The following is a 24,374-nucleotide window of genomic DNA, read 5'->3' as shown; positions in this document are numbered from 1 at the left end:
ACTTCCTTTGATTGTAAGTGTTCAAAACAGCTGAATTTCTTCTTTCAAAGGACTCTGTGATTTGGGTCATCTCTTTTACTTGCTCTTTTATGTTTCTCAAGATGAGAGGTGAGACTGTAAAGCACATTATTTAGAAAAAAAAAAGGTTCCACTTTTTGTTTTAGGGATTGAACTTCGACTATTCAAACGCTTATCATTTGGAAATCTATCTTTCTTTCCCTCCCTCTGTTTCCTTCCTTTTCTGATAAGCTCTTCAGTGGCTCAAGCGAATATAGCCCAAAACGCCAATTTAAACCTAAGGGAAAACTGAAATAAGGTACATAAAGGAAAAGGGACTCTCATTTTCCTTTGTGCAGTTGTGGTTGAATATGTAATTATAAAGGAGCTCTAGCTACAGGATCTCAGTCCCCATGTCACATTTACTTTTTCAATGGTTCTAAACATTGACCAAGCAAAAAGGCAGAAATACAGGTTTTTAAAAGACAAACAAAGCAGCTGCCCTGGTCTTTGAAGTGAGTTTGCAGGTTCTTCGTTTCTCAAAAAGGGAACGCGGGTCACAGTTTCAAGGCAATGACCATGTCACCAGAGCTAACAGCTGATGCCAATGTTGCTACAGAATCAAGTGTCACTCGCCCTGAATTTCTTAAGTCAGGCACCCTGTTAGTGCAGTTACTTCACAGTCATCTCAGTAACAGCTGTAACAGGCAGTGAATATTCCTCTTCTCACAGTATTGCACAGAATCATACTACTGAAAAGGCAGATTTCTTACTGCAGGTTTCAAATTTATTAAGTAAAAACAGAACACTTGTTGAGCCTAGGAGTACTGAGCTTTATTCCCAGTCAGTGAAAACTGCAGGACTCCTTCCAGAATTACAGCACTTACAGGGAATCAGTCTGCAATAGGAACAGAGTAAACCACTTGGAACCCAGTGCCAGAAACCCCATTACTGCCAGCTTCTGCACAGGACAGGCAAGACACTGGCTTGGAGAGATGACTTGACAATAAAGACTTTGGTACATAAACAATCAAGAGACCAAAAGTTAAGAGCAGAATTCCAAAATGTGTTGTCCTTTTCAATAGGGTCTGGATCTTGCATTTGCCTTTAGGACTCTCACAAATTTACGGGGATAAAAGCAAGGCAGCATCCAAAAGAAAGAGGAATTCAGGAACTCCAAATTGTAGCCATCAGTTGCTACATACTTACATCACACACTTCACTCTCAACATACAGGAACATATCACAGAGAAGTCGAAAAGCCTTTTCCTTGGGTTAGGAGATAAAAGGTACACAGCTCACAAAAATGGAAACCCACCAATCACTTCTTATAAGCCTTCATGTTTGAAAGGTTTGCCTCAAATGCATCTAACATTACTAAAATTAAAGTTGTTACAAGATTAGACAAGAAGTGATTTCTGTGCTTTTCCCACCCTCTAATTGCACATAGGCATACACAACACTTTCTCAGCTCTACAATTCTTCCAAGAGGAAAAGATAACCTCTCAGAAAATGTCACTCATTTGCTCAAGGGTGCATCAACTAGTTGATTTTAACAAGTTTTAACAAGTTTAACAGAACAACCTACTCATCTTTCCTATTCAGTCTCTGCCAGATAATAATGTGCAGAGTGCCTCAGCTTTCACTGAAAGGCTGCCATCTGCCCAGCCTGCATGCCTGTCTTTTGGTTTTACCACCTTCCAAAGAGCAACTTGGTAAAAGCAACTGCATCCCATCTTCTGGTGTCTACCAAGAGCTTCCTCACTTCTCCCACAACAGCTCAAGAGATTTTACAAGCCATGAGTAGTTTTGATGTGGCTGCTGGTAAATCAGGTGCTCAATACACAAAACCCACAGCTATTTGGTCAGTCACGTATATTATTACAGGATTTTTTTCTCCCTTGCCTCCATGTTTTAGGCACAAGGAACCTCAATTTTCAGGAGTTTTGGAGTAAAAAGCAACCAGAGGCAGAAGATAAGTGGGGAGGTATGTGGCACTGTTCCCCCTCAATGACAACCAAGGGCCAGGCCCTATTTTGCCAAGGATATGCATCCATAGGGGGCCACCTCCTGTGTGCTAGACACCCAGTTTCCCAGTGGAGCTGACTTTCTTAAATAGAAATTATGCTGAATGCATAATTCAGCATAATTCAGATTCTCGAAGCATTAGTCTAATAAAAAACATGTATTTTCAAATAGGATTCTTCCCTGGTAGCTGAACTGTAACAGATGAAACAATTAAAAAGAGAAGCAGGGCAGTTTGGAGGCAGTTGGGTCAGAAGCACAGCTCTGTGTTTGCCCTTGCTGGGCCTCATCTCCCTGGTGTGTTAGCACAGTTAACTGAGTATTAGAGAAAGAGTTAATGTTGAAGCTGTTCTCTGGGCTCCTCTGCAGCTTCCAGCTAACATAAACACATCTGAATGTTTCCCTGTGACTGTTTATATTGTCCTCTTAAAAAGGAAACTTTCTCTATCAGCACCTTAGTAAGTGGAAATAGGTAAATATGAAATAACTTTTACAGTCTTAGTTGTTTCATTACAATTAAAGAGACTGATTTTGATGTTTGCATTCAATTTAGGATGTATTTTCTTTTTCCTCCAACTCTGTTTTGAGTGAAATCTTGTGCCCCAGACCCTTAAGTAGGGCCTATCTAGTTCTATAGAGCATTTGATTGCCCTGTCAAAAGCACAAAACACATTGTTCAAACTTCCATTGCCACCCTGTGTGTGGCAGGTAGTTTGGGTACCCAGACAGAGACTGTGGCCCCCATGCTCAGCTATGAATACTCATGTGGAGAATGGGCTGCAGGAGATTAATGGTCCCAAACTCAGATCACATCAGCTCCAGCACAAGCCTCTGACTTCATCTGAACCATCACACAGGAGTGCAACAACCTAGAAACTGTGTCAGATTCAAACAATACTTCCACACACCTGAAGAGCTACTCTGGGATCTTCAGAAACAATTTGTCACTCTGTGTGCTGCAGTGAGTGCAAGTTTTTCAATTAGCACCCCTACGAATTGCAACACCAACAAATTTCAATGTGGGTCACAGACATTTAAATTGTCAGCTGTCCCTCAAAGCACTTAAGACTCAAACGTGCAATGACTTATCATCTCTCAAGTTACCACTCACCTATCATTGTGATTTTCTACTTGTAACCTTGTTTTAGAAAACCACATCGTTAAATAAATGTCTACATAATCCTAACTTAAACCAATCTTCAATTGCTTGAGCCTGCAACAGCCTAAAACAGCACTTTGAGAAAAAAGGATTTCTTCTGTATCCATGACATTTCCACAGCAAAGCTTCAGGACAGCTTAAACATCCAAAAATACCATTTTGCAGTTAATCACTTCAACAGAAGCTCAGGGTCAGAAAATGTCATGGGAGGGGAAACAAAAGAGCTGCCATTTGATGTCAAGGGTTTCTGGCATAAAAAAATATGCAATACAACCTCTCCTCCAAATTATAAATAGCAACTGAGCCCATGCAAAAAGAAACAGAGGAAACATATCTAGAGAAAAATTAAAAATTAAATTTAAAATAAAACAAAAAACAACACAGAAAAATTCCCGAAATAAAGAAACAAACAAAATAAACCATCCTAGGAAAAAATGCCCTTAATTGCAACTAAGTATCTACTGAAAATGTGAGCAGCCCACTGTCAAACAAAAACTTGCAATTGACAGAATATTTAAGACAATGTGGAATGGAATTAAACTAATTACAAAAGTAAATAATATTTAATAATATCCTAATAGACTGCATTTTGTGGATGGCAGAGAGGATTAGAAAAAATGTTTTCTAAACAATCAGAGATTTTCTTCCTATTCTAAACAACACTTATTCATAATTTATAGGAAACCAGCACAAAAACTTGTTCACTTGCAGATGTTACACCTTCTGAGAAAAAAAAACAAAAAAACAACAAAACAACAAACCATTGAAACTGAAGACAACTGAGATAAAAGGGTCCAAACCTCACAGAGATATTCCTAACTCAGGCATCAGGCACACAGTAATTTCATGTGACTCAATCAAGCTAAGGAAGCTGTACCTATATTCCTAAGGAGTAGGACATGCAAGGTAATTTCACTTCTCACTTACAAAGTTTAAGGCAATTCAAAAGACAAGCAAAAGGAAACAATGGACATATCTGGTGCATCTCATCTTAATAATTTACCTATTAATCAAATTTGTTTACATAGCAACTATAAACACTGACCCACCAGTCAAGAGGACATGCTCACTTGTACCTTTTCAATTTTAGTACAAAATCTAGTGGTTTTATACCACTGACAGTTATTATGTCTCAACTGATTCAAAATAACTTTTGAAGCCACATACTGCCAGTATGGCCCTGACAAATCTGTTTCACTGAAGATGGTGTCCTATCAAATTAACCCCAAAACTGGCTTGATTAAAAAAAACACATATATACAAGCCAGTGTAAGTAAGAATCTTGAATTAAGTTGGTCAAAAAAAACAGTAAGCCACACAACTTGTGCTACAAATACTCATCATTTATATGAGGCAACTCTTAAGTTGTTACTCATTCAATTAAAAACTTGGTATAAAAATGTTTAAATACATGAGTAAAAAAATCCACTACAATAAAACGTAGCAAAATACAAACAAATACTTTTCTATGTCTGGATCCCTGTGTTTCAAAGATTGTTTTAGGAGGAAGAGACACAGGAATGAAGTAACTTAAAACAGACAAAATTAAACTAAAGCCTGTTCTTCGCAAGAATAATTGTATTTTGGCCATGTTACATCATCTTTCATTATATTGGTGTCTCCCAAATATTTTGGTTGCAACACATATGCCACGACACTAACACAGTCTTATCTGAAGCATCAACTAAGAAAATCTCATGCAGTGACTTTCTTGACTCCACAAAATATGACATTCATTTACAAAATAAAATCCTCCAGAAAATTACCCCTTGAATAGGGCAAATAAATAATCAGTCAGACTCACTGCAGAATCTTCATCTACTGATGAAGATTTTGCATTGCAGAACTGCAGACTGTCCTATCCAAAATGATTTATTCTGCAAGATACAGGATACACAGCAGCCAGAGCATCTGAAGCAATTTTGACAAGTTCCAGTCTATAGAGGGTTCTAAGTATTATCTTGATACCTTTTGAGAAAGCTCTAATAAGCACCAAGAGGAGCGCTCTAAGCCAATTCCTTTACCAAAATACATTAAAAAACCCAAACAGAAAATCTTTTAAAATACCTATTCTGTAAAACAGAAACTAAGACATTTTAAGTCACTCCTCTGGTATAATAAATACTGTTTTATGTCCTCTTAACAGCTAACACCACATAATAATAAACCTGAAAGGAGGTTGTAGCCAGGTGAGGGTCAGCCTCTTCTCTCAGCAATTAGCAATAGGACAAGAGGACAGACACTTAAACTGCACACCAGGGAAGGTTTAGGCTGGACATCGGGAAGAAGGTTTTCACAGAAAGGGTGACTGAGGATTGGAATGGGCTGCTCAGGAAGGTGGTGGAGTCATCATCCCTGGAGGTATTTCAGGAAAGACCAGATATGGCAGTCAATGCCACGGTCTAGTTGACAAGGTGGTGTTAGGTCATGGCTTGGACTTGATAATTTCAAAGGTCTCATCCAATCTAGCTGATTCTGTGATTCAGTTTTTCTTTGAATGAATATGGGGCTTGATGGGTTCCCATGAGATCACTTAAAGTGAACTTCATAATTCTTCAGTATAGGTGCAGATAACCCCGGAAAGTTCATATTCAACTCCTACACCCTGCATAATTTCATACAGCACACACTCTGAGCCCTCTCTCACTGTTCATCACTCTCAATACTTGCTGACTCAGACCTGAGAGAGGTAAGGGAGTAAAAGCTCCTAGAAAGAGCAAATAAAATAATAGAGCATCAATATTGCCCTTCATTACAGACAGGACCCAGTGTGGAGAGTCATTCCAGGCCGGCACCAGAACGCCTATACCAGCTACAAACTGCAAAGAAAAAGAACATCTACTATTTTTAGTCCTATCAGGACTAAAGTATCAATTTCAGTTTGTTTTGCTTTATTTTACTGTGTTGTTTCTCTCTTGTTACTCTTGCAAATCATTGCCAGTCCTTGCTCTCATGACCCACATTAAAATTATCACATGCTCTCTTTTAGCACTACAAACACGAATGAGGCAAGTCCAGTGACATGCATGTGATTATACTTAACTCATCCCCCTCAGAAGGTACAAGCACAATCTATGTCTTCTGGACAGTTCTTTCCAGAAGTGGATCATAAAAATCAAAAAAGTGAACAATCTGTATTATATGCCATATGAAAATTTTTATGAAGCATTAAAATATCCTCTAAAGCTTACAACACACATATTACATACAAGAAACCCTGACAATATAAAATTAACTTCCATGGTAGTAAGACTCCAGGCAATACAGCATCAAAACTAGAGAATGCACGTTTTTATTTTTGAGTCTCATAAAACTCAAATGCATTACAGACATGACTGAAGAAAGCATAGTTAATCCTGCTCAATTTAACTTCTTCTATCCATAAGTTAGTTCTGTTAGTTTACCAGAAATATTTAAGTATTTCCCAGCAAGATTACAATTACATTTTACTGGGTTTTTTTTCCCACCACGCTCCTGTGGTTTGCACAGACCACTGCCAGCATTTTGAAAAAGTCCAGGAACATATGTACTGCATGAAATCAAGTGATCTTGTACCCAAGTGCCATGGTTGTAATGGCTGAAGCAATATGGCTGCCCATCAATAGCATGGAGACAGCCTATGGACCTTGGAGTACTTTAAAAGACCTGCAATATTAAAATTAAATTCAAATTTCAGGTGAAATTCTAGCAGTAGTAAACCTCCTGGTGAAGAACCACACTCCACACACCAGCTACCAACAAACTGCCATCCAAAGCACAACCCTCAAAAGCAATGACAAATAACAGGTGAACTTCAGAGATGGGCAATCAAAGGAGGTGAGTGCTCTTCAGTGAAAAGCTAACATGGCAAGGCATAAAACAGCATTTGTAACACTTCACTCCAGCAGTTATCTGCTCAAGATAATGGAGTCAAAAGAACTGCTTGCAATTTGCAGAATAAAGCCCCTGGCTCCAGTCTCTGCCATTCATTTCAGTGGGAAACAAATTACAGGTTTATCTAATAATTCATATAAATCCCTCACAAAAATACCAAACAACTTCCGGAGTAGTTGTGCAATTTTCTTCAATGAGTGGACACAATTATCACTTAGGGCAGAAGGACAGATCCTGCTACAGGAGGCATTTCTACTCTGCCACATGCATCATAAACATCATGCTGACAGCTTAATTTTCTACAAAACAATTCACTAGGAACTCCTGTTTCCTACTTGAAACCTAAAATCACTACAGTGCTTGTACTAGATGGTAAAATGGCAACTTAATTTTTGTTTTGCTGCTATTTAATCACTCAGGCCACATTCCTATGCTTTACTTAATCAGCACAATTCTCGTCCAGTTTCACATCTGATACGCTAATCAAGGCCCGTAAGCATATATATGTATTTTTCCTAGCAGACCTGTTTAGCTGTATTTTTTTCATGTAAACACACATCTCTTCCCATAAAGTTGCGTTTTACTGCCTATATATAAAAAGTTAATGCCTTGCAGAGGTATTTCTCAGATTTCAAAGAGTTTCAAAGCAATCTGCGTGAGCAACTTCCAAGTATTTGTAAGTTTTTCTAAGCACGTATTCGAGTATGCTATGCTGGAACAAAAATTGCTTTGTTTCACGTGTTAGAACTTGTTAGCCCCTTAGCTAATATAAAACCTTCACAATCTTTGCTGGTTGTGATTGGCTTGTTTAATAAAATGACACACAGATACAACATATTTGCGGAATGATACTATAGCTCCGTTGACTTGGCTTGTTCCCTTGGACTTGGCTAGTATGAAATGCCTCTGAGCAAGTTTTTCACAGCTCTCCTGTGTTTTCCCTCTAATCAGTTGTTATGGATTATTGGCAGCAGTTAACAGAAATACAAGACATGCAGTCATGGAGATAAAAGGACACTTCCTTCCAAATAAACTAGAAAGAGTAGAATCACAGATTATGCCAAGCTGGAAGGGACCCACAAAGATCACCAAATCCAACTCAACCCCACACAGGACCATCCCCAAGAGTGCCTGAAATCACTGTCCAAATGCACAGAATAATTAGTTTTCTGGACTAATTGCATCCAAGTATCTACTAAACACAGATACACAAGAGTTACAGCAAGTTATTTTTGTATTGATACCAGAATCATTAACTCACCACGACTTTCAGTGCAGCTCAGTCACAGACATTCATTATTGTCATCACTACAGATGAAGATTCTACATATGTAAACACACGACAGCCATCAGGGTCAGAAGACCTCTCGGCCACCAAGCTGGCCTCTCGTACAGCACAGGCCATTATACTTCAGCAAAATGTTCCCATGTTGAGCTCAACAACTTGACAAAAACAGTTGCCTAAAAAGACATCTCAATGAGAAGACAAGGATTCTCCATCTTCACTCCTTTCATTTGTAGCCTGTGCCAAGTGTTACTCATCCTGACTCCTGATAACTTGTGCTTTTCTTTCCATTCTAATTTTTCTGGCTACAAATTCCAAGCACTAGCTCTTGCAATAACTTTTTGCACTAGATTAAACTATCCCATCATTTTCTCCATATGAAAATGCAATTTTTGTATAAGCTCTTACTTTTTAATTCTCTAAGGCTGTTGACAGAAAAGTTCTGCCAAAGCTTGTCAGACTTATTTAAAGCATCACCACTTGTCTCTCCACTGCCTTTCCAGAAAACTTTCAAGAGAAAGTGCCCATAACAAGCTGCTCCCATAACCTGTCTTGTTTAGTTCAAGTTGCAAATTGAAATAAACCAAATTTGTGATGGAAAGCACTCGCTCCCCTTCTGTCAGCTCATCCTGATGGATGATATTCAACAGCCCCTCTTGAAACCCCCACTGTCACTAACTTTCCACTCTGTGTTTTACAGATTCCCTTGGGCTGCCCTTACAGTTCATTTACACTTTTAAACACAACAGAACCACATATGCCTAACAATAATTTTCCCAGTGCTACATACCAAGATAAAGCATGCCTTGTTGTCACAAATTACTTGATCCTGATTTGCATATGCAAAACAATTAACCTAATTTGCCTAACAGCACCATGATATGAGCTCTTACTGAGTTGCAAGTCTTCATTAATCCCTAAATAAACACCTAAATTATAATAAACTCTTTCTGGCATATGGTTTCCTTTTCCTGCTGTACAACCTGTGTTCCCTGCTACTCCAAGCTGAACTTGGTGTGACACTAACTTAAAAAAATGTATTTTTGATGAATGGTCCAACTGTGTCACGTAATACATAGGATTTTCCTTTCTCTATTCTTTCCCATTCCATTAAGTTTTATGCCATCATAAGATGTAGCAATATTTTTCCAAATTTATCTTCATAAAATGCTTTAAGTACGTAACAGGTCTAGCACAGACACAGGTGTAACCCCTTCAGAAACATACATGTTCAATAAAGATATTTCACTGACCCTGACTGAGATCTGCAAGCCAGGTTATTTTTGAGAAGTGCATTACTTATACTGCTTAGCACAAATTTTACTTTACATGTATCTCTTGATAAAAACAAATTGTAGAAATAAAGAGGCAGCAGAAACTGACACTGGACAGAATGTATAAATCTTCCATTGTCCTAGAAAAATCTTGAGACCCTTTTTCATTATTTTAGACAGCAACGTGCTTAATCATGATCAAACATGCTTATCATATCACTAAGCATGACACAATCATGGCAGCTCTGCTGCTGCAGCAGTGGATGAACTTTGATGTCTGATTATTTACAAAGTCTATTATGCCTAGTGCTGCTCCACTGTCCTCCAGTTTGTACCTGTCTTCCTACAACAGTCTAAGGCTACAAGCTACATACAGTCATGATGGAACAGCAGCCCAGGAACTGTGCTGTCCATTGCTACACTGGGGTGTGCTCACTGCTCCATCAGTGGCGCTGACCAGAAGGCACACTGGAGCACTGTGAGGACCACATACATCATATCTCTGCTGAAACTGTACAAAGCTGAGGGGTCAAAAGGACTTCTAGGCAAATTTCAAATGCTTTAAAAAAAACCCAAAACCAAACCAACCTTAGTGGGTAAAGGTGCATTTAGCTAATTCTGCCTTTTCCCCCAGGATTGCCAAGGACTCATCTGCCTTTCCAGGTCACAAGACACCCCAAGGGAAGGTGACTGGCAGAACAGTTAGGGTTAAAACTACCTCATTGTAAGACCGAGCTATGACTATGTGGCTATGACTAACTAGGAGCTAGTGGAGCCCTAGATCAAAATCTTCAGCAGACAACTCTAAGCCTGTAGTGAACATACAGACACGAACCACAGAGCAGACGTCAAGAAAAGAAAATGGAGTCAGGTAATGACAGGAACACTACCTCCTCCTATCTAGCAGCATACCGGTGGTATCAAGGGGAAATTAGTAGCTCCACAGGTGCAGCCAGCTCTCCTCCTCCTCAGGACCAAGCAGAGGAGAGTTGCAAAACAAGAAAAGTGGGAGAGAACAGTGAACAGTAAATCAATAATGCTTTTAAATCGACTCTGTCAGCTTGGACTGCTCATTATGCTTTTACTGTAACCTCATCACTTACAGAGTCTCATAATTAAATGGAACAAAAATCCCAAGGTAGTTTGCCTGCATTACCTAGAGGATGAAAAACACTAGAAAAGAATTTTTGTTCTTGTTACCACAGCAGACAAAGTGAATGAAAAGTAAACTTTTACCTCTTTTTCTATTTTGAGCAGCTTCTTTACTGCCACCTCCTTGTCCTGAGAAATCCATCGGGCTCGGTAGACACTCCCAAAACTCCCTCCACCGCAGTTCTCAAAAAACTGCAAGTCATCAAATTTAATTTGCACAAATGAAGCACTGGTAGACGACATCTCATAATGACAAAATATACCACAGCAAAACCTGTAAAGAGAAAAGCTTTCATTAATGCACATGCTCCAAGAATTTATGGACTTTCTTACCCATGCTCAGTCACCCCAAAATCAGAACCATAAGTACAATGCAGTAAAATCCACAGGCCGCAGGAGAAAAAGAGCCTTAGAACTTGCATTCCAACAGGCTGTGCAAAAGTGTGCATAATTTGCACAAGCTATTGGGAGAAGCTGGGGGACAGAAACAACTAACAGTATTCCTCAGGGCTATCCTGACGTTTCCTGAATGCCTTGGAAAAGCAAAAGGCAGGCATGTGGTTACCTTCTCCATGGACAGACAGGAAGTGTGCTCTCAGCTCCAGGTTGCCTGCCCGCTCAGGCACACCAGGCACGCCGTCCTCCTGCCGCGATGGCCACGCACGAGGCACACGCCACCCTGGCCAGGCAGGCTGCCTTCGGCGGCCAGCAGTGGTGGCCAGCGGGCAGTGGCACCCTGGCACACACTGCATGCATTAACAGTGCTCCAGGCGAGGTCAGAGCACTTCATGCAAGGATGTGGAAAAACCTGGCCATGGTAAATCTCTCTTCCCGAGTGACTCAGTTCTGTTTGCACGTTGTAACAAAGCGCAAGTACAGGGTAATTCATCTGGGTTACAATATGTGGAATTCTGCAGCCTGTGCCAAGACTTGTGTCGGCAGTTTCAAGAGATGATCCCAAATCTGCTGACAGGGGAACAGAATGTCCTTCCCCAAGATTTCACGGTGATAAAGCTTATGGCTGTAGCGAATTTCAAGAAACGTTACCACCTAAATACACGAACAATGACTAATTTTAGGTTTCTTTTATTTCAAATCGGAAAGCTCAGGTCTTTAGTGGGACTGTAGGACACAACACACTCCAGAACCATCTGCAAGTCTGCTGTGGGTTCAGTTCAGATGCACCAGCCTAGACAAAGTAGTTTTATTTAGCAGCAAAAAGTTACTATATTTGCTATTAATGACAGAAAATTTAACACCATAAAACGAGAGATGAGTTTTAACAAAACAAGCCAAAAAAGAACCAGAAATTTTGGGTTGATGGTGAAAACTACACAACCATTTTCACTGGTAAATTACAGTAACAAAAATATACAATGTCTTCTGAGACTCCCCCATTCCATAGGGTTTTTTGAGATAAAACATATTTTATGTGTTGTCCAGAGCTCTGAAACACACCTGTGTTAACTCCTTGTACTGCTGACTGCCAGAAGCTCTCTATGTAACACTTCTTTATATCCCTTCTGTAACAAACACAAAGGCATTATTTGCCCCCTGGCTCTCCTGATTGTGTAGCTACTCTGATTAAAATTTTGAGATATCATTTGATCAGGAATTTCTAGCAGTATTTGGTTGCAGCTATTCTCCAAATGAGAGATGAAGATATCAACATTTTTCTACATACAACATAACATAGAGCCTTCTCTGAAACTGCCTGCCTCATTTTATACTTCTTGACCACCCATAAAGACAAATGCTGACCAGTCCATGACAACCTTACTATGTGTACTGAAGGCATTTTAGCAAGGAGCAGACTTCAAGCCTTTCACTGACAGCCAACCTACAGAGTTCTTGGAGAGGGAACATGAATGCTCTCTCCCCAGAGCTGCAAGTCAGAGCAGGGGTTACCAGTGGGATGTGAAATAAAGTCCATTCTTCAGTACTCTGCAGCCTTTCCTAATACAAGTGTCTGAAGTGTCCTGCTAACCTTCTGTTCTTGTTTTAACCTTGTTGCTGTTGTTGATTTCCTGCCATCCCATAGTCACCTTCTGCACAGCCTGCACACATTGTCTTTAGAGAAAGCTCAAAGGAAAGGAAATTGGTCAATCCTACAAATCAAGAGAGTAATGAACATTTTAATGTTTTGTTCTTGGCCAGCACTGCTTACTTAGCAGATCTTCAGAAACAAAAGTTCATTTACATCGTTTACTCCAGCAGTTACTCCAAGTTCATGCCATCTCAAGGATATGTGACACTTTACAGATGAACAGAACAGGTTGACTTCCCAACCCAAAGACCTCACAATTTAAGGCCACAGCCCTGCACATATTTATGCACAGGGGTAGTCACACTTGAGTGAACAATTTCCTTAGTGACAACAGAATTAGCTAGAAGAGTGATGTTTCTCACGGGCAAAAGCCTATGCATCGACTAGACCATAAATATAACAGGAAAGTGAGAAGAGCTGAAAAGAGATCATGGCATTTGGGATGGCAGAAGGAAAAGGAAATCAAGTGAGAAGAAAAACACATCCCAGGAAAGTTATTATGTGGAATAATTCACTATCTGAATTCAATAGCTTTGAAGGACTGTCAAATTATTTAATACTATTGCTCACCCAGAACCACAAAGTCAATTGTACAAACAAGTAAATTATTTGATTTCTGAAAATTACACTAGCAGAGAATAACATGTACACCAGAAAAATACAAATGAGTGCTTTTCTGATGGGTCCTCCTTAGTGCTTCAAACTTTAACTAAATTTTCATGGGCCTACAATGCAGTACCTTGCTCACAAGCACTTGCAGAAACTACCATTCATTCTTTAAACACCTTCTCAGTTTCAGTTTCACCTTCTCTTACCTACAGCAGTCAACCAGCTGCAGATCACAGGATCACACAGTGAATCAGGTGGCAAGGCCTTTGAAATACTGAGTTCAACCTGTCACTGAATACTACCATGTCAACTAGTTCATGGCATTGAGTAATACATCCAATCTTTCCTTAAACACCTCCAGCAACAGTGACTCCATCACCTCCTTGGTTTGTCCATTCCAACGTTTGATCAGCCTTTCTGTGAAGAAATTCCTCCTCATGTCCAGCCTAAACCTCCCCTGATACAGCTTATGGCCACATCCTCTTGTCCTGTCACTGGTTGTCAGGGAGAAGAGGCTGACCCCTGCCTGACCACAACCTCTTTTCAGGTAGTTGTAGAGATGCTATAAGGCATCAGTACACAATAAGTTAATGTTATTTAAAGAATGATTCATTAGTTGGCACCAGGTTGTTCCAGATGTTTTTTTTCCAGAGAAAGTAGAGGAGATTTACAAGAGACACTCTTTCTTTAGAGATCTGGAATTATAAACAGCCTACATTCGTTTTCTTCTTCTAGATGAAACAAGAGACCTGTTTAAACATCACTCCATATTTTTGGATTTGAGGTAGGTAATCCTCAATTAGAAAGAAAAATCTCTGTGTTACGTTTGAGAAAACAACTGTTTAGACTAACAATTGCAAGTGACAAATCCACACACTTATTAACTTGTCATGCTGTTTTAAAGATATTTACCAATCTGAGTTTATAACATTGGTTAAGTTTTTTAAAAAATAGATCAGGTATTTCATTAAACTCCATAGTCTTCCACTTGCATCTGAAAAAAGCACAGCGTTCCAACAGCGTGCAGCACTTTTTTGCACCTTACACTTCTGCAGACAGGAGAGCAGCCCTCTGCAACACAGCCTCCAGGCCTGGGGCCTTACAGCATCTCCCCTGCACACAGTGAAAGAGGGTTTGGCACATGCACCCTCCTTCCCCACTCACGGTTTCGGGTGTTTAAGTACCATCACTGTGTAGCAGGGAAACACTGACTGACTTTGTTGCTTGTTCGCGATTAAAGGAAAACATGACAATTTAGAAACGGTGAATGACAGGTATTTCAGGAAATAATTAAACTGCTGGCTATTTCAGTTATTTCTATGGGATCTTCCTGGGGTAAAAGAATTTTCTCCTTTTTCTGTTTTATTACTAATAGTTAGCATGAGCTTGTAATCTTGCAGCAACATCTACATCTTCTCCCGGCCCTTTTTTTTCTACATAATAACTTGTATTTGAGCATGCTGTTGGAAGCTGTTCATTTCATACCAAAAAGTAACAGATCTGAGCTGCATTCAGCAGTGTTTAACATTTGAAATTATTATTTATCATTAGTATGTAACATGTCAGGACCATTACACAGAGCCATTTTGCAGCAAGTAAAGTCTCCACAAGTTCAGCACACCAATGATGTGTGCTCCAATGATGGAGGTGTAGGAAACCATCCACCATCACTGTCTTCTTGTAATTACACAACTTTAGGGGATTAACCCATGTGAGGGTCCTGGCCCTGCTAAGGCAGGGGAACATTTGCTGTTCCCCTACATCCCTCAAGGTAAGGGAACCCCCAGGCACACAGGCTGCAGACCAACCCTGCTGCATGCTGCCCTGCATCTTAGCACAGCACCACTGGAAGAACCCAACATACTCACTTATACCTCTGAGCTCCCCACAAACTGCAATCTAGGGGAAGTGCTGCCATACCCAGAACTCTGCTTCATTCCACTTACAAAACAGAAGACCCTTCTGTTTATCATTCAGCTGCTGCTCCCAGAGTATAGAGAGCTTCCACTTGAGGGACACAGAGACAGGAGGGAGGAAAGAATTTACAAATTGCACAGTAACTGCAACTCATATTTTGTTCAGTGCGTGGCTGTGAAACCAGAAATTGCATCTCTCATCTTGCACGTGCACCTGACGCTACTCAAGTATTCAATTACTGCAGGAACAGCCTTTGTCATTTATTACGGGGAACAATCATGCAACTCCCTGCCCCTCACTTTACTACGTGGTTTCACAAAGTAAGATTCAGTGCTTCTTGCAGGAAGGCAAACTGCCAACATATTGCCAATAAAGTAGTAGCACACCACACTTGTGCTATCTTAAAATACACAGCTGAATGTGCCAAGTTTCCTTATTTGGCAAAACAGCCCATTTGCTTTCAGGATCTTTGACCATCCATTTTTAGACCCAAATCATCTTTTGTATCCAACATGGCCTGCAGTCCTTGAGTATACCAACCTGGATTTTTTTCAGCAGTATATTTATACAGTTAAATATATAGATATATTTAAAAAAAAAAAACAAAAAAACACATAAAAATGTCCAACAAAAAAATCCCACCCTCAAATATGAAAACGTGGTTAACCGTTGTCTTGTCCAAATAGAAAAGGAGTGACATTAAGCTACAAAAGATACTGCAGAAAGAAGTTTTTATAAATAAAAAAAAACCTTAATCATATCATGAACTGCTGATGGATAAGATGCAAACAAACTCCAAGCACAAATCCAAATTAAATATATCCTAATCTTCTAATCTCCCAATGAGTTAAAATAAATCCAACAACCCCTACAACTCCTAAACTTTTTTAATCGGACTGAGTAGCAGTCCTGCAGATGGTGAGACTGGAGGCATGGCTCTGCCTACCTTAGTTACAGACTCAACAACATTTGAGCCTGTCCTTTGTCAGAACCTAAGAATTCTGCATAACTTCCATTAATAACATTTCTAATTTTATTTTAATTTATATAACCATTGCTACAGAAAAAGGGCTCAACTCCACCTAAACTGTTTGAGTGCTGAAGGAAAAGAATCATATTTAAGCCAAGCTGAGATATTTAAGTCAATGGCAGAGACAGAAGGCTTTAAAGGCTTCGCTTTAAATAGAAAACATTTTATCTCAGAAAAGTCCTGAAATGGTCACTTTGCTTACACTGTCCCTTGTGAGTGATGCCTGCCAGTAGTACACACACAACAGCACACAAGAAAGACAAGGCAGCTAGGCCTGCATCCAGGCCCATAGCACAGCTTGGTCCTGGCACAGGCCAGACTGCAGGACCTGGGCCTCAGTTTTGTCCATGTTTCTCTCTTCCCCTCACAGTGAGCCAGGCTCTCCAGGGTTACCATTACTCACACAATGCCACCGGTATGCAAAGCACATTAGGGAGAGATAAAATAAGTAGATTTCAGAGGACTTACAATTCCAGGACAAAGTCCTGAAAATATTTAGCCACATGCCTCCTGCAGAAAGCTATGATGTTTTCGGGCAGTGACCCAGTTAATCCAGTGCTTTCAAATTATTTCTGCTTCTGGAACTTAGAAAAAGTAATGATCCATGGCTTTCCCGATGGCTCTGTCGCTAAAACTCCCAGCAGAGCATGCTGGATACAGGGTAATAGATGGCTCACACACGCGTGCTTAATAAAAGATCATACTGCTGGAAACGAGCTAACTTAAGCAAATACACCAGAACCAAAGAACGACAGCTTACTTTTAAAAAGGAAAAAAAAAAAAAAAAACACGGAGGGAATGAAAGTAACACCTCAAATCCCAACCCGACGGATTTTATGCCCAAAACAGCAAAATGCAGCAGGTGCGCTGCATTTGAAACACATTCTAAGGAGCGCAGGGATGTCCGAGGGCAGCAGCAGCCCCGGCCGGACGCTGGCTGCCCATGTCCCGCTCTCCTCCCTCACGGGCGGCCGCCGCCGGCAGCACCTTTCGTACGCCGGGCCGTCCCGCCCGAGTGTCGCTCGGGGGACACCGCTCTGTCCTGCCCTGTCCTCCCGGCGGGGCACGGCTCCTCTCCCGACCCCCGTCCCACTGCGCGGCCAAGCGTGGGCGCCGCTAACCACGGGGGCGTTTGGCCGGCGCGGCGGGACCAAGGCGACGCAAGGTCAGGCGGTGTGCCCGGTCGGCCGCCTCCCTTCACAGGGCTTCCGAAGTTGCTTCAGCACGGGGAACGTCAAACCAGGAGGGGACACCCACGGCCCGGCCCGGCCCGGCCCGCTGCCTCCCTCCGCCCAGCCGAATGCGCACCCACCGCGCCGCCGCCCCAAGGGCTGTCCCCGCGGAGGGCGCTTCGCCGTCCTCACCTTTCCCGAGGGGCTCCGGGCTGGCGGGACCCAAGCGGCGCCGATCCCGGAGCCGGCGAGGGAGACTACAACCGGCGCGATCGCGTCTCCCGCTCCGTCCCCCGCGCTTCCGGTTGGTGCCGGGAGCCGAAGCCGCCGCCGCCCCCGCACCGCCTCGCAGCGGCGCCACCCCGCGCTCCGCGCTGGGCCCCGCGGGGAGGCGCGGCCGCCGCCGGCTCGGGGGTGCGGGCGGCGCGGTGCCCCGCCTGTAGGGGGCGCGGTGCCGGGGCAGGGCGGGCGGTGCCGGCTCGGAGCGGCCCCTCGGGCTGCGGCTGCGGCGGGCGGGGGCGAGCGCGGCCCCCCCGCCCTGGGAGCATTGGCGTACGGCGCGCGTGGCCCCTCACGGCCTGTGCACCCTGCACCCTCGCCGGGAGCGCTGTGTGCGCCTGGCGTGAGGCGAGCGGGATGGAGCATCAGCTTCTCAGAATCGCAGAATCACAGACTTAAGTTGCAAGGGACCCACAAAGACCATGAAGTCCAACTCCTCGCCTTGCACAGGACATCCCCAAGAATCACACCATGTGCCTGAGAGTGATGTCCAAATGCTTGCTGGACTCTGTTAGCCATGGTGCCATGACGACTTCCTTGGGGAGGCTGTTCCGGTGCCCAGCCCCACACTGCGTGAAGAACCTTTTAATAATATCCAATCTAAACCTTCCCTGACACAACTTAAGGCCATTCCCTTGAGTTCTGTCACTGGTCACCACAGAGAAGAGAACAGTGTCAGTCCCTCTGCTTCCCCTCACGGGGAAGTAGTATCTTCAATGAGGTCTCCCCTCAGTCTCCTCCAGGATGAACAGACCCAGTGCTTTCAGCCACTCCTCACACAGCTTCCCCTCAAGGCCCTTCACCATCACTATTGCCCTCCTTTGGACACTCTCTAAGGGCTTTATAACCTTCTGACATTGTGGCACCAAAACTTTCCTGAGCACTTGAGGTGAGGCCGCACCAGTGCAGAGCAGAGTGGGACAATCAATCACATCCCTTGCCTGGCTGGTGATGCTGTGCCTGGTGCACCCCAGGACATGGTTGGCCCTTCTGGCTTGGATTGACCAGGGAGGATAGCCTCTGGCAGAGTGGCTGTTTGCTTGTTGGTCATCTGTGCCAAACCTGGGAAGAACCTGGACTGAGCAGGGCCTGTTTTCTCAGGTGTTTCCATGGGACAAGTGCGGCCCAGCCACTGCAGGTGGAGGGAGTCCAGGCAGGGGGATGCACTGCCATGGCCACAGCTTTGGAAGCACAAGCTTCTCCCTTCCAAGATTCCTTTTTCTGTGACAGGTAGTATGGCTAAATTTCTTACCAAAATGACCAGATGAAGGTAACAAAAAAAACCCTGCTTCATTGTTCTTGTGCCATGGAGGCTGGGATGGTGTGTTCCCAAGATGTGGCATATTAAGCCCTGTCACTTGGGATTGCCACAGTGCTGTGGGTGAGGGTTTGGAGGTCCCAAGGAATAGGAAGGGAACAGGTTTGCTCCTACAGCCAGTCCTCTTTTCAGGAATATGGAAGGAGGACTTGACTTGCAATTGTAACCCCCCCATCTCTCATACGTATTCCCTGGCTGCCCAGGTCAGAAATGAAACAGCCATACAGACCGCTTCTTATCCAAACATTTTAATAGCATTGAGGTATTCTACTGTTGAAGAAAACTTTTTGAAAATAGAATCAGCTTATTACTGTTTCTATAAGACAATTTACTGGCGTCACACTTAAAGGGAAAGACTCAAAAGACTTGGGAGACAAACAGTTTTTCTATTGAGGTAAGCACATAACATGGCTGTGACAGCACATTTTCTGTATGATACAATTCATCATGCAAAACTCAGTGCCTAGGGCTGCTTTACTCTGCACTTCCCAGGTCATCTCCTGCTGACTGTACATTGGGATTTTATATTCTTTGGAGAACTGCAGCTCCTCGCTATCTCTCATATTTGACCATTGTCACATGCATGTGTAGATCTGCCATATAAAACCAGTTGTGTAGCACAATGATTCACAAAGAACTGTGCAGCATCCCATTGAACCATGTCCATTAATTGTACATCTCAAAGATATATGGTATCAAGGCGAATAATGGAAAAGCACTTTACTAATTAATGAAATACAATTATTTAATGGATATTAGAGGCTTCCCCCCATGTTTTATTAGTATGGGACAACTAACATCCATTAAAAGTACTAATACTTTCTGTGCTTAAAATATCTTACTGAACCATAATAATAGGAGTAAACTTCAGCAAGATCTTAAGCACCCAGTGCAGAAAGTATGTGAAGACAGTAAGAAAGTCAAAAAGCAGGTACTGGTAACCCCCTTTTGCCCACCCGATAGGTTCAGTATTGCCAGGACAAGCAGTAAAGGAGGTCAACAGGCTTTGGCTTCCCCTGGATACTGCAGTTTCAGGCACTTCTTGTCTGATCTGAGAGCATTTGTGCTTTCTTATGAACTGATATGCTAATGAGCCTCCAGTCAAAAGTGCCACATTTTAAAGGAGCACACAAATATCAAACACAAGTCACATGAAACTATGCTCTGGAGGAGGAGAGCTGCCACATACTTAGTATCTTAAATGCTGTAACTGAAGTGTTTGTCCTTTCTGTCAGAGGCAATTGCCAATTAGTCAAATGATTTGAAAATCTCTTTGAATGTTAAATCACCTGTTTAATAGGCATTTTCCTCGAGCACATGCATTCACAGTGCTTTGTCTGGGGATTTTTTCATGGCTATGTGTCTGTAGAGCAGGGATTTACCATATGTAACTTTAGGCCCTGGTAGCAGAGCCTAAATAAACTATTCCAGAAGCACATGAGAAATGAGGGGGTGGTTAATATTTCCTATTTCAAGAGTAGGAGTGCAGAGTCTGCACCAGGTAATGTGTTAACATGCCATTTGTTTAAATCATGTAGTTGCACCTGCTCTAGTAGAGGACGAGTGAGAGAAAGTAAAGTCTGCACAAGGAAAGTCCAGCCCCAGTGCTACACTGTTGTGAAGCTGAAACTGTTACGACAACGTTTTAAACCTGCATTTTGGGGCTTGTACTGTTTCTGCCCTCTGGCTAGTAACACTGGATATGTTCAAGTTGTTTTTCCATTATCATGAAAATTAAATTAAAAATAGCTAGAAAAGATCAGAAACCAGTATATGGCAGTTTCTTAGGAGGTCATACTATTTATAGAACAGTGAGCACATGGTGGTATGTTTTCCCTCCTTTCCGAGGCAGCAAACTCAGACAAACTCAAAAGTTACCTCTGGAGAGCTCAATCCTAACCTCAGGCTTCTTCAATTGATATAGGACAGGCAGAAAAAGAAAATATTTAAAAGCTAACAAAAGTTATTGTAAAGCCACAACAATTGGCAAAGGACAAAGGCAATTCTAGCAACTTCTAACTCAATTTTAGAGTTGAAAGGAGTCATAAGAATTGTCTCTTTACATCTCATCACAGGTTGTGTAATGACATCTCACCACATTTCAACATGGAAAATGAGTGTCATGCGTATGTCCAGGTGGTTTAAACCAACCTGCCTGCCAAAAGCATAAGGCACAGCCGTGCCCTGCCTGTCGAGGCCTGTTCCTGCTGCTGTGCTGCCCATCTCAGCCAGCATGGTGTTTGAACGGCTGCACAGGAAACTGGGCTGTGCAGGAGAAGCTTTTGCAGAGAAAACAAATCAGTTTTCACTCAGAACATTATGCAGGTCATCGGGCAATTGCACTAAGACTCATGCTAGCACAAAGCCAGGAAAGGAGCAAGATCTGATAAAAGCAGCTGAGCAGGGATAGAGCCTGGAAGTGCTTTTTTAGCAGTGTGGTGGTTTACACCAGCTTAAACTGTATGTGGAACTCTAGACACAGATAATTTGGAGGTGGACACCTGCTCCATATTTTTCAATTCTCCTTCAAGACTGGCCCAGAGCTCATCTCAGGCTTAAAACAGACATTTCTTTGAAGCATGGCTGCTTCTTTGGTTGCTATGGCTTGCTTCCATTTCTAGCTTAAAAAATTGGCCAGAAAACATGGTGGAAGTCATGCCTGGGATATACTTGGAAAGTTGTACACACTGCTGTAGAAGATGTAGCATTAGTTTATGCTTGTGTTAATCTAGCTTGTTTGAGCAATGTTAGCTGCAACTACATGGTGGTATTAGGTTTATACCATTTGTTCCATCAGGTTTGTGATCTGGAAAAGGTGAACAAATAGTTCACCTGAAAGCCCTCTCCACATCATTTTTGCTTGCTTTCCAGACTGAAATACGTGCAGGTATGTCCACACATGCTGCAATCACACACCTCTGCAGTTACACCCCAAAACATAACTTGCAGGATTGGTTTCACAACTAAAAGACAACTTGCATGGTACTGCTAGCCAAAAAAATCTGCCTTTTCTTTTTCTGGGTCATAGCACATGGAAAATCTAAGGAATTGTCTTTAAATTTGGCTCAGAGGCAACCTTGCTATTCCTGGTATTCATGAGTATGCACCCACAAACACCACCCTGATGCTACATGCAGTCCCCATGCTCGCACAGACAAGACTGTGATTCCCGTTTGTTTCAGCAGCCCAGTCTTTGGTGCCCTGTGGGAAATGGCTTCTTATTGTCCTTCATGAGGAATGAAGACAGAGCTTGTACCAACCATCATCCATCTGTGAGACCCATCTTTGTTGTTGTTTTCTTATCCGCTGTTTTTTTTTTTTTTAAATTTTTAAATAAGCATTTTATGAAAGTCCCTATATGGTATATTTAACATGAAATTATAAATATATTATTAAATATTAATTAATTATAAAATTATTAAGCACAGAATTATTTAACATAGACCAGAATTATTGAATACAGACATGTGGCAGAATATGCTTGTGTGCAATGGGTGTGGATCAAATACCTGCTTTGTGCACAATGGTTTTCAGAACTGGCAGGTTACAGCTTGTTCACTATCTTTTGATCAGGCATGTGTGCAGTGTAAAAGCACATATAACTTCTACAAAAATGTCAATATAATTAGTAACGAGATAGCCATGAGATGGCAAAATATTAACAAGAAATCCAATTCTTGATTGTTTTACAAGAATGGTTTTCTTATCTTTTTCTGGCACCACAATTTTTAGCTGATCATTACACTCAGCTGTAATCCACTCGCTATTACTCTGCTCAGCTACCTTTTCATTACATACTTTTAATTGTATATATATAGCTCATACTCCTTCTTATATTAAATTTTCTGGTCCAATGGACTTAATTTGTTGTTCTAATTTTGGCAGATTTTTTCTCTAGAATGTAATACAGCTTAACACTGTTTTCTTTGTTTTAGAGCTGTAGTGAATTTATTGTAGCTGTGCCCATTTGTGTTTTCTAATCCACATCACTCCGAGCTCCACTGAAGCAACAGCCCCTTCATTTCCCTCTAAATTTTTTCCCAATAGATTGCTCGGTCTCAGAGAGTTTGGGGAGAGGCAGGTAAAATTCCACCACCTCTGAGGACCACCAAGGGAAGATAACAACACAGAACTTTCAACAAATTATTTAAAGCATAATATAATATTTTCTTTATTAAACAAATTGTTACCAAACTATTTATGTCATTTACCTTTCTTCTAAAATAAATGCAGGTACCGGAATAATGAAAATTTTGGCCACCATTGGCAGGGAATTGGTTTGAATTACAAAGAAAATTTTAATTCCTTTTAATGAATGTACCATAGTATACAGTTACTTATATTTTTTGCTACTTGTTTAATCTACTAGACATTAATTAGAAACAAATCTGTCTATTGGAAATCACATTTTTTTTCTTTGCATTTAGAGATTAAATAAGACTAGAAAATGTCCATAATATTAGACTGCCTCAGAAAAGCCAGTATCATCTCAGTCCCTTTTCCTGTGATTCCAAAAAGAGATAATCAATTCTCCCAAAACACAAGCACACTATTAACAGTTCCTAGTTATGACAGGAAGGAAACAAAAATCCCTGCAAACCTCTTACTAGTTTTTGGCAACAGTGCTAACTGATCAGGAGCACCACAAAGGAGTTACATGCCAGACAAGAGGAACAGGAGAAACACTAGGGCAGGAATTACAAATGGAAGGAAATGTTGTATTTCAAACAGACACTAGACAGCAACCTGCCAGTACTGCAGCCCTCAAGGGTCAGTCCTACAGAGAATGAGGACATCTAAAGAAAACCCAAGGCAAAACTGTCTCTCTGTTATCTGAGAACATCCACAATGCTGCCGACAGTAGTCCTGTGCAGAAATAATGTACACCTGTGAAAAACACAAAGAGTCGGCAAATACAGATAGCAGGTTCACTTGCTGGTTCGGACAGCATCTGAAGAAAGAACTATTTAAAAACACAAGAGGTGGTGGTATAATGAGGAAACCATGGAGAGCAGAAAGCTTATGATTATTGACAGAAGTTGATTAAGAAATGGATTATTGTCTGTTAGGATGTTGGAATATCTACTGTCACTTCTATCCTACGTATCTTTATGTAAATTTCCTTTAATTGAGGTATTCATTTACAATCATTATTTTCATTGGTAATGTGCTTTATTTGCATTTGAAAGCAAAGAGAGGGAAAAAATTAAACATGGCTGGCTGACCCCTACCATGTG

General features: G+C 41.6%; 1 protein-coding gene across 3 annotated transcripts in view; it reads right to left on the bottom strand.

The window, feature by feature from the left end:
* MAP3K20 (mitogen-activated protein kinase kinase kinase 20) overlaps positions 1–17,940 on the bottom strand; it is a 90,055-nt gene extending 72,115 nt beyond the window's left edge. Inside the window, exons 1-2 of one of the 3 annotated variants that reach the window (XM_058839235.1) lie at positions 17,733–17,940; positions 10,850–11,039 (exon numbers count right to left, since the gene is read on the bottom strand). In XM_058839235.1, the coding sequence (XP_058695218.1) occupies positions 10,850–11,008 (159 nt within the window). In that variant the 5' untranslated portion in view covers positions 11,009–11,039; positions 17,733–17,940. Of the gene's footprint in view, positions 1–10,849; positions 11,040–17,355; positions 17,579–17,732 lie in introns of those variants that run through there. The other 2 variants (XM_058839238.1, XM_058839237.1) reach the window with 2 other exon arrangements.
* Between the last annotated feature and the right edge of the window lie 6,434 nt (positions 17,941–24,374).

Source organism: Poecile atricapillus, chromosome 5 (genome assembly GCF_030490865.1).
Source record: "Poecile atricapillus isolate bPoeAtr1 chromosome 5, bPoeAtr1.hap1, whole genome shotgun sequence".
Lineage (NCBI taxonomy): Eukaryota > Metazoa > Chordata > Aves > Passeriformes > Paridae > Poecile > Poecile atricapillus.
Note: the sequence above shows the minus strand (reverse complement) of the source record. Positions and strands in the feature narration are given on the sequence as shown.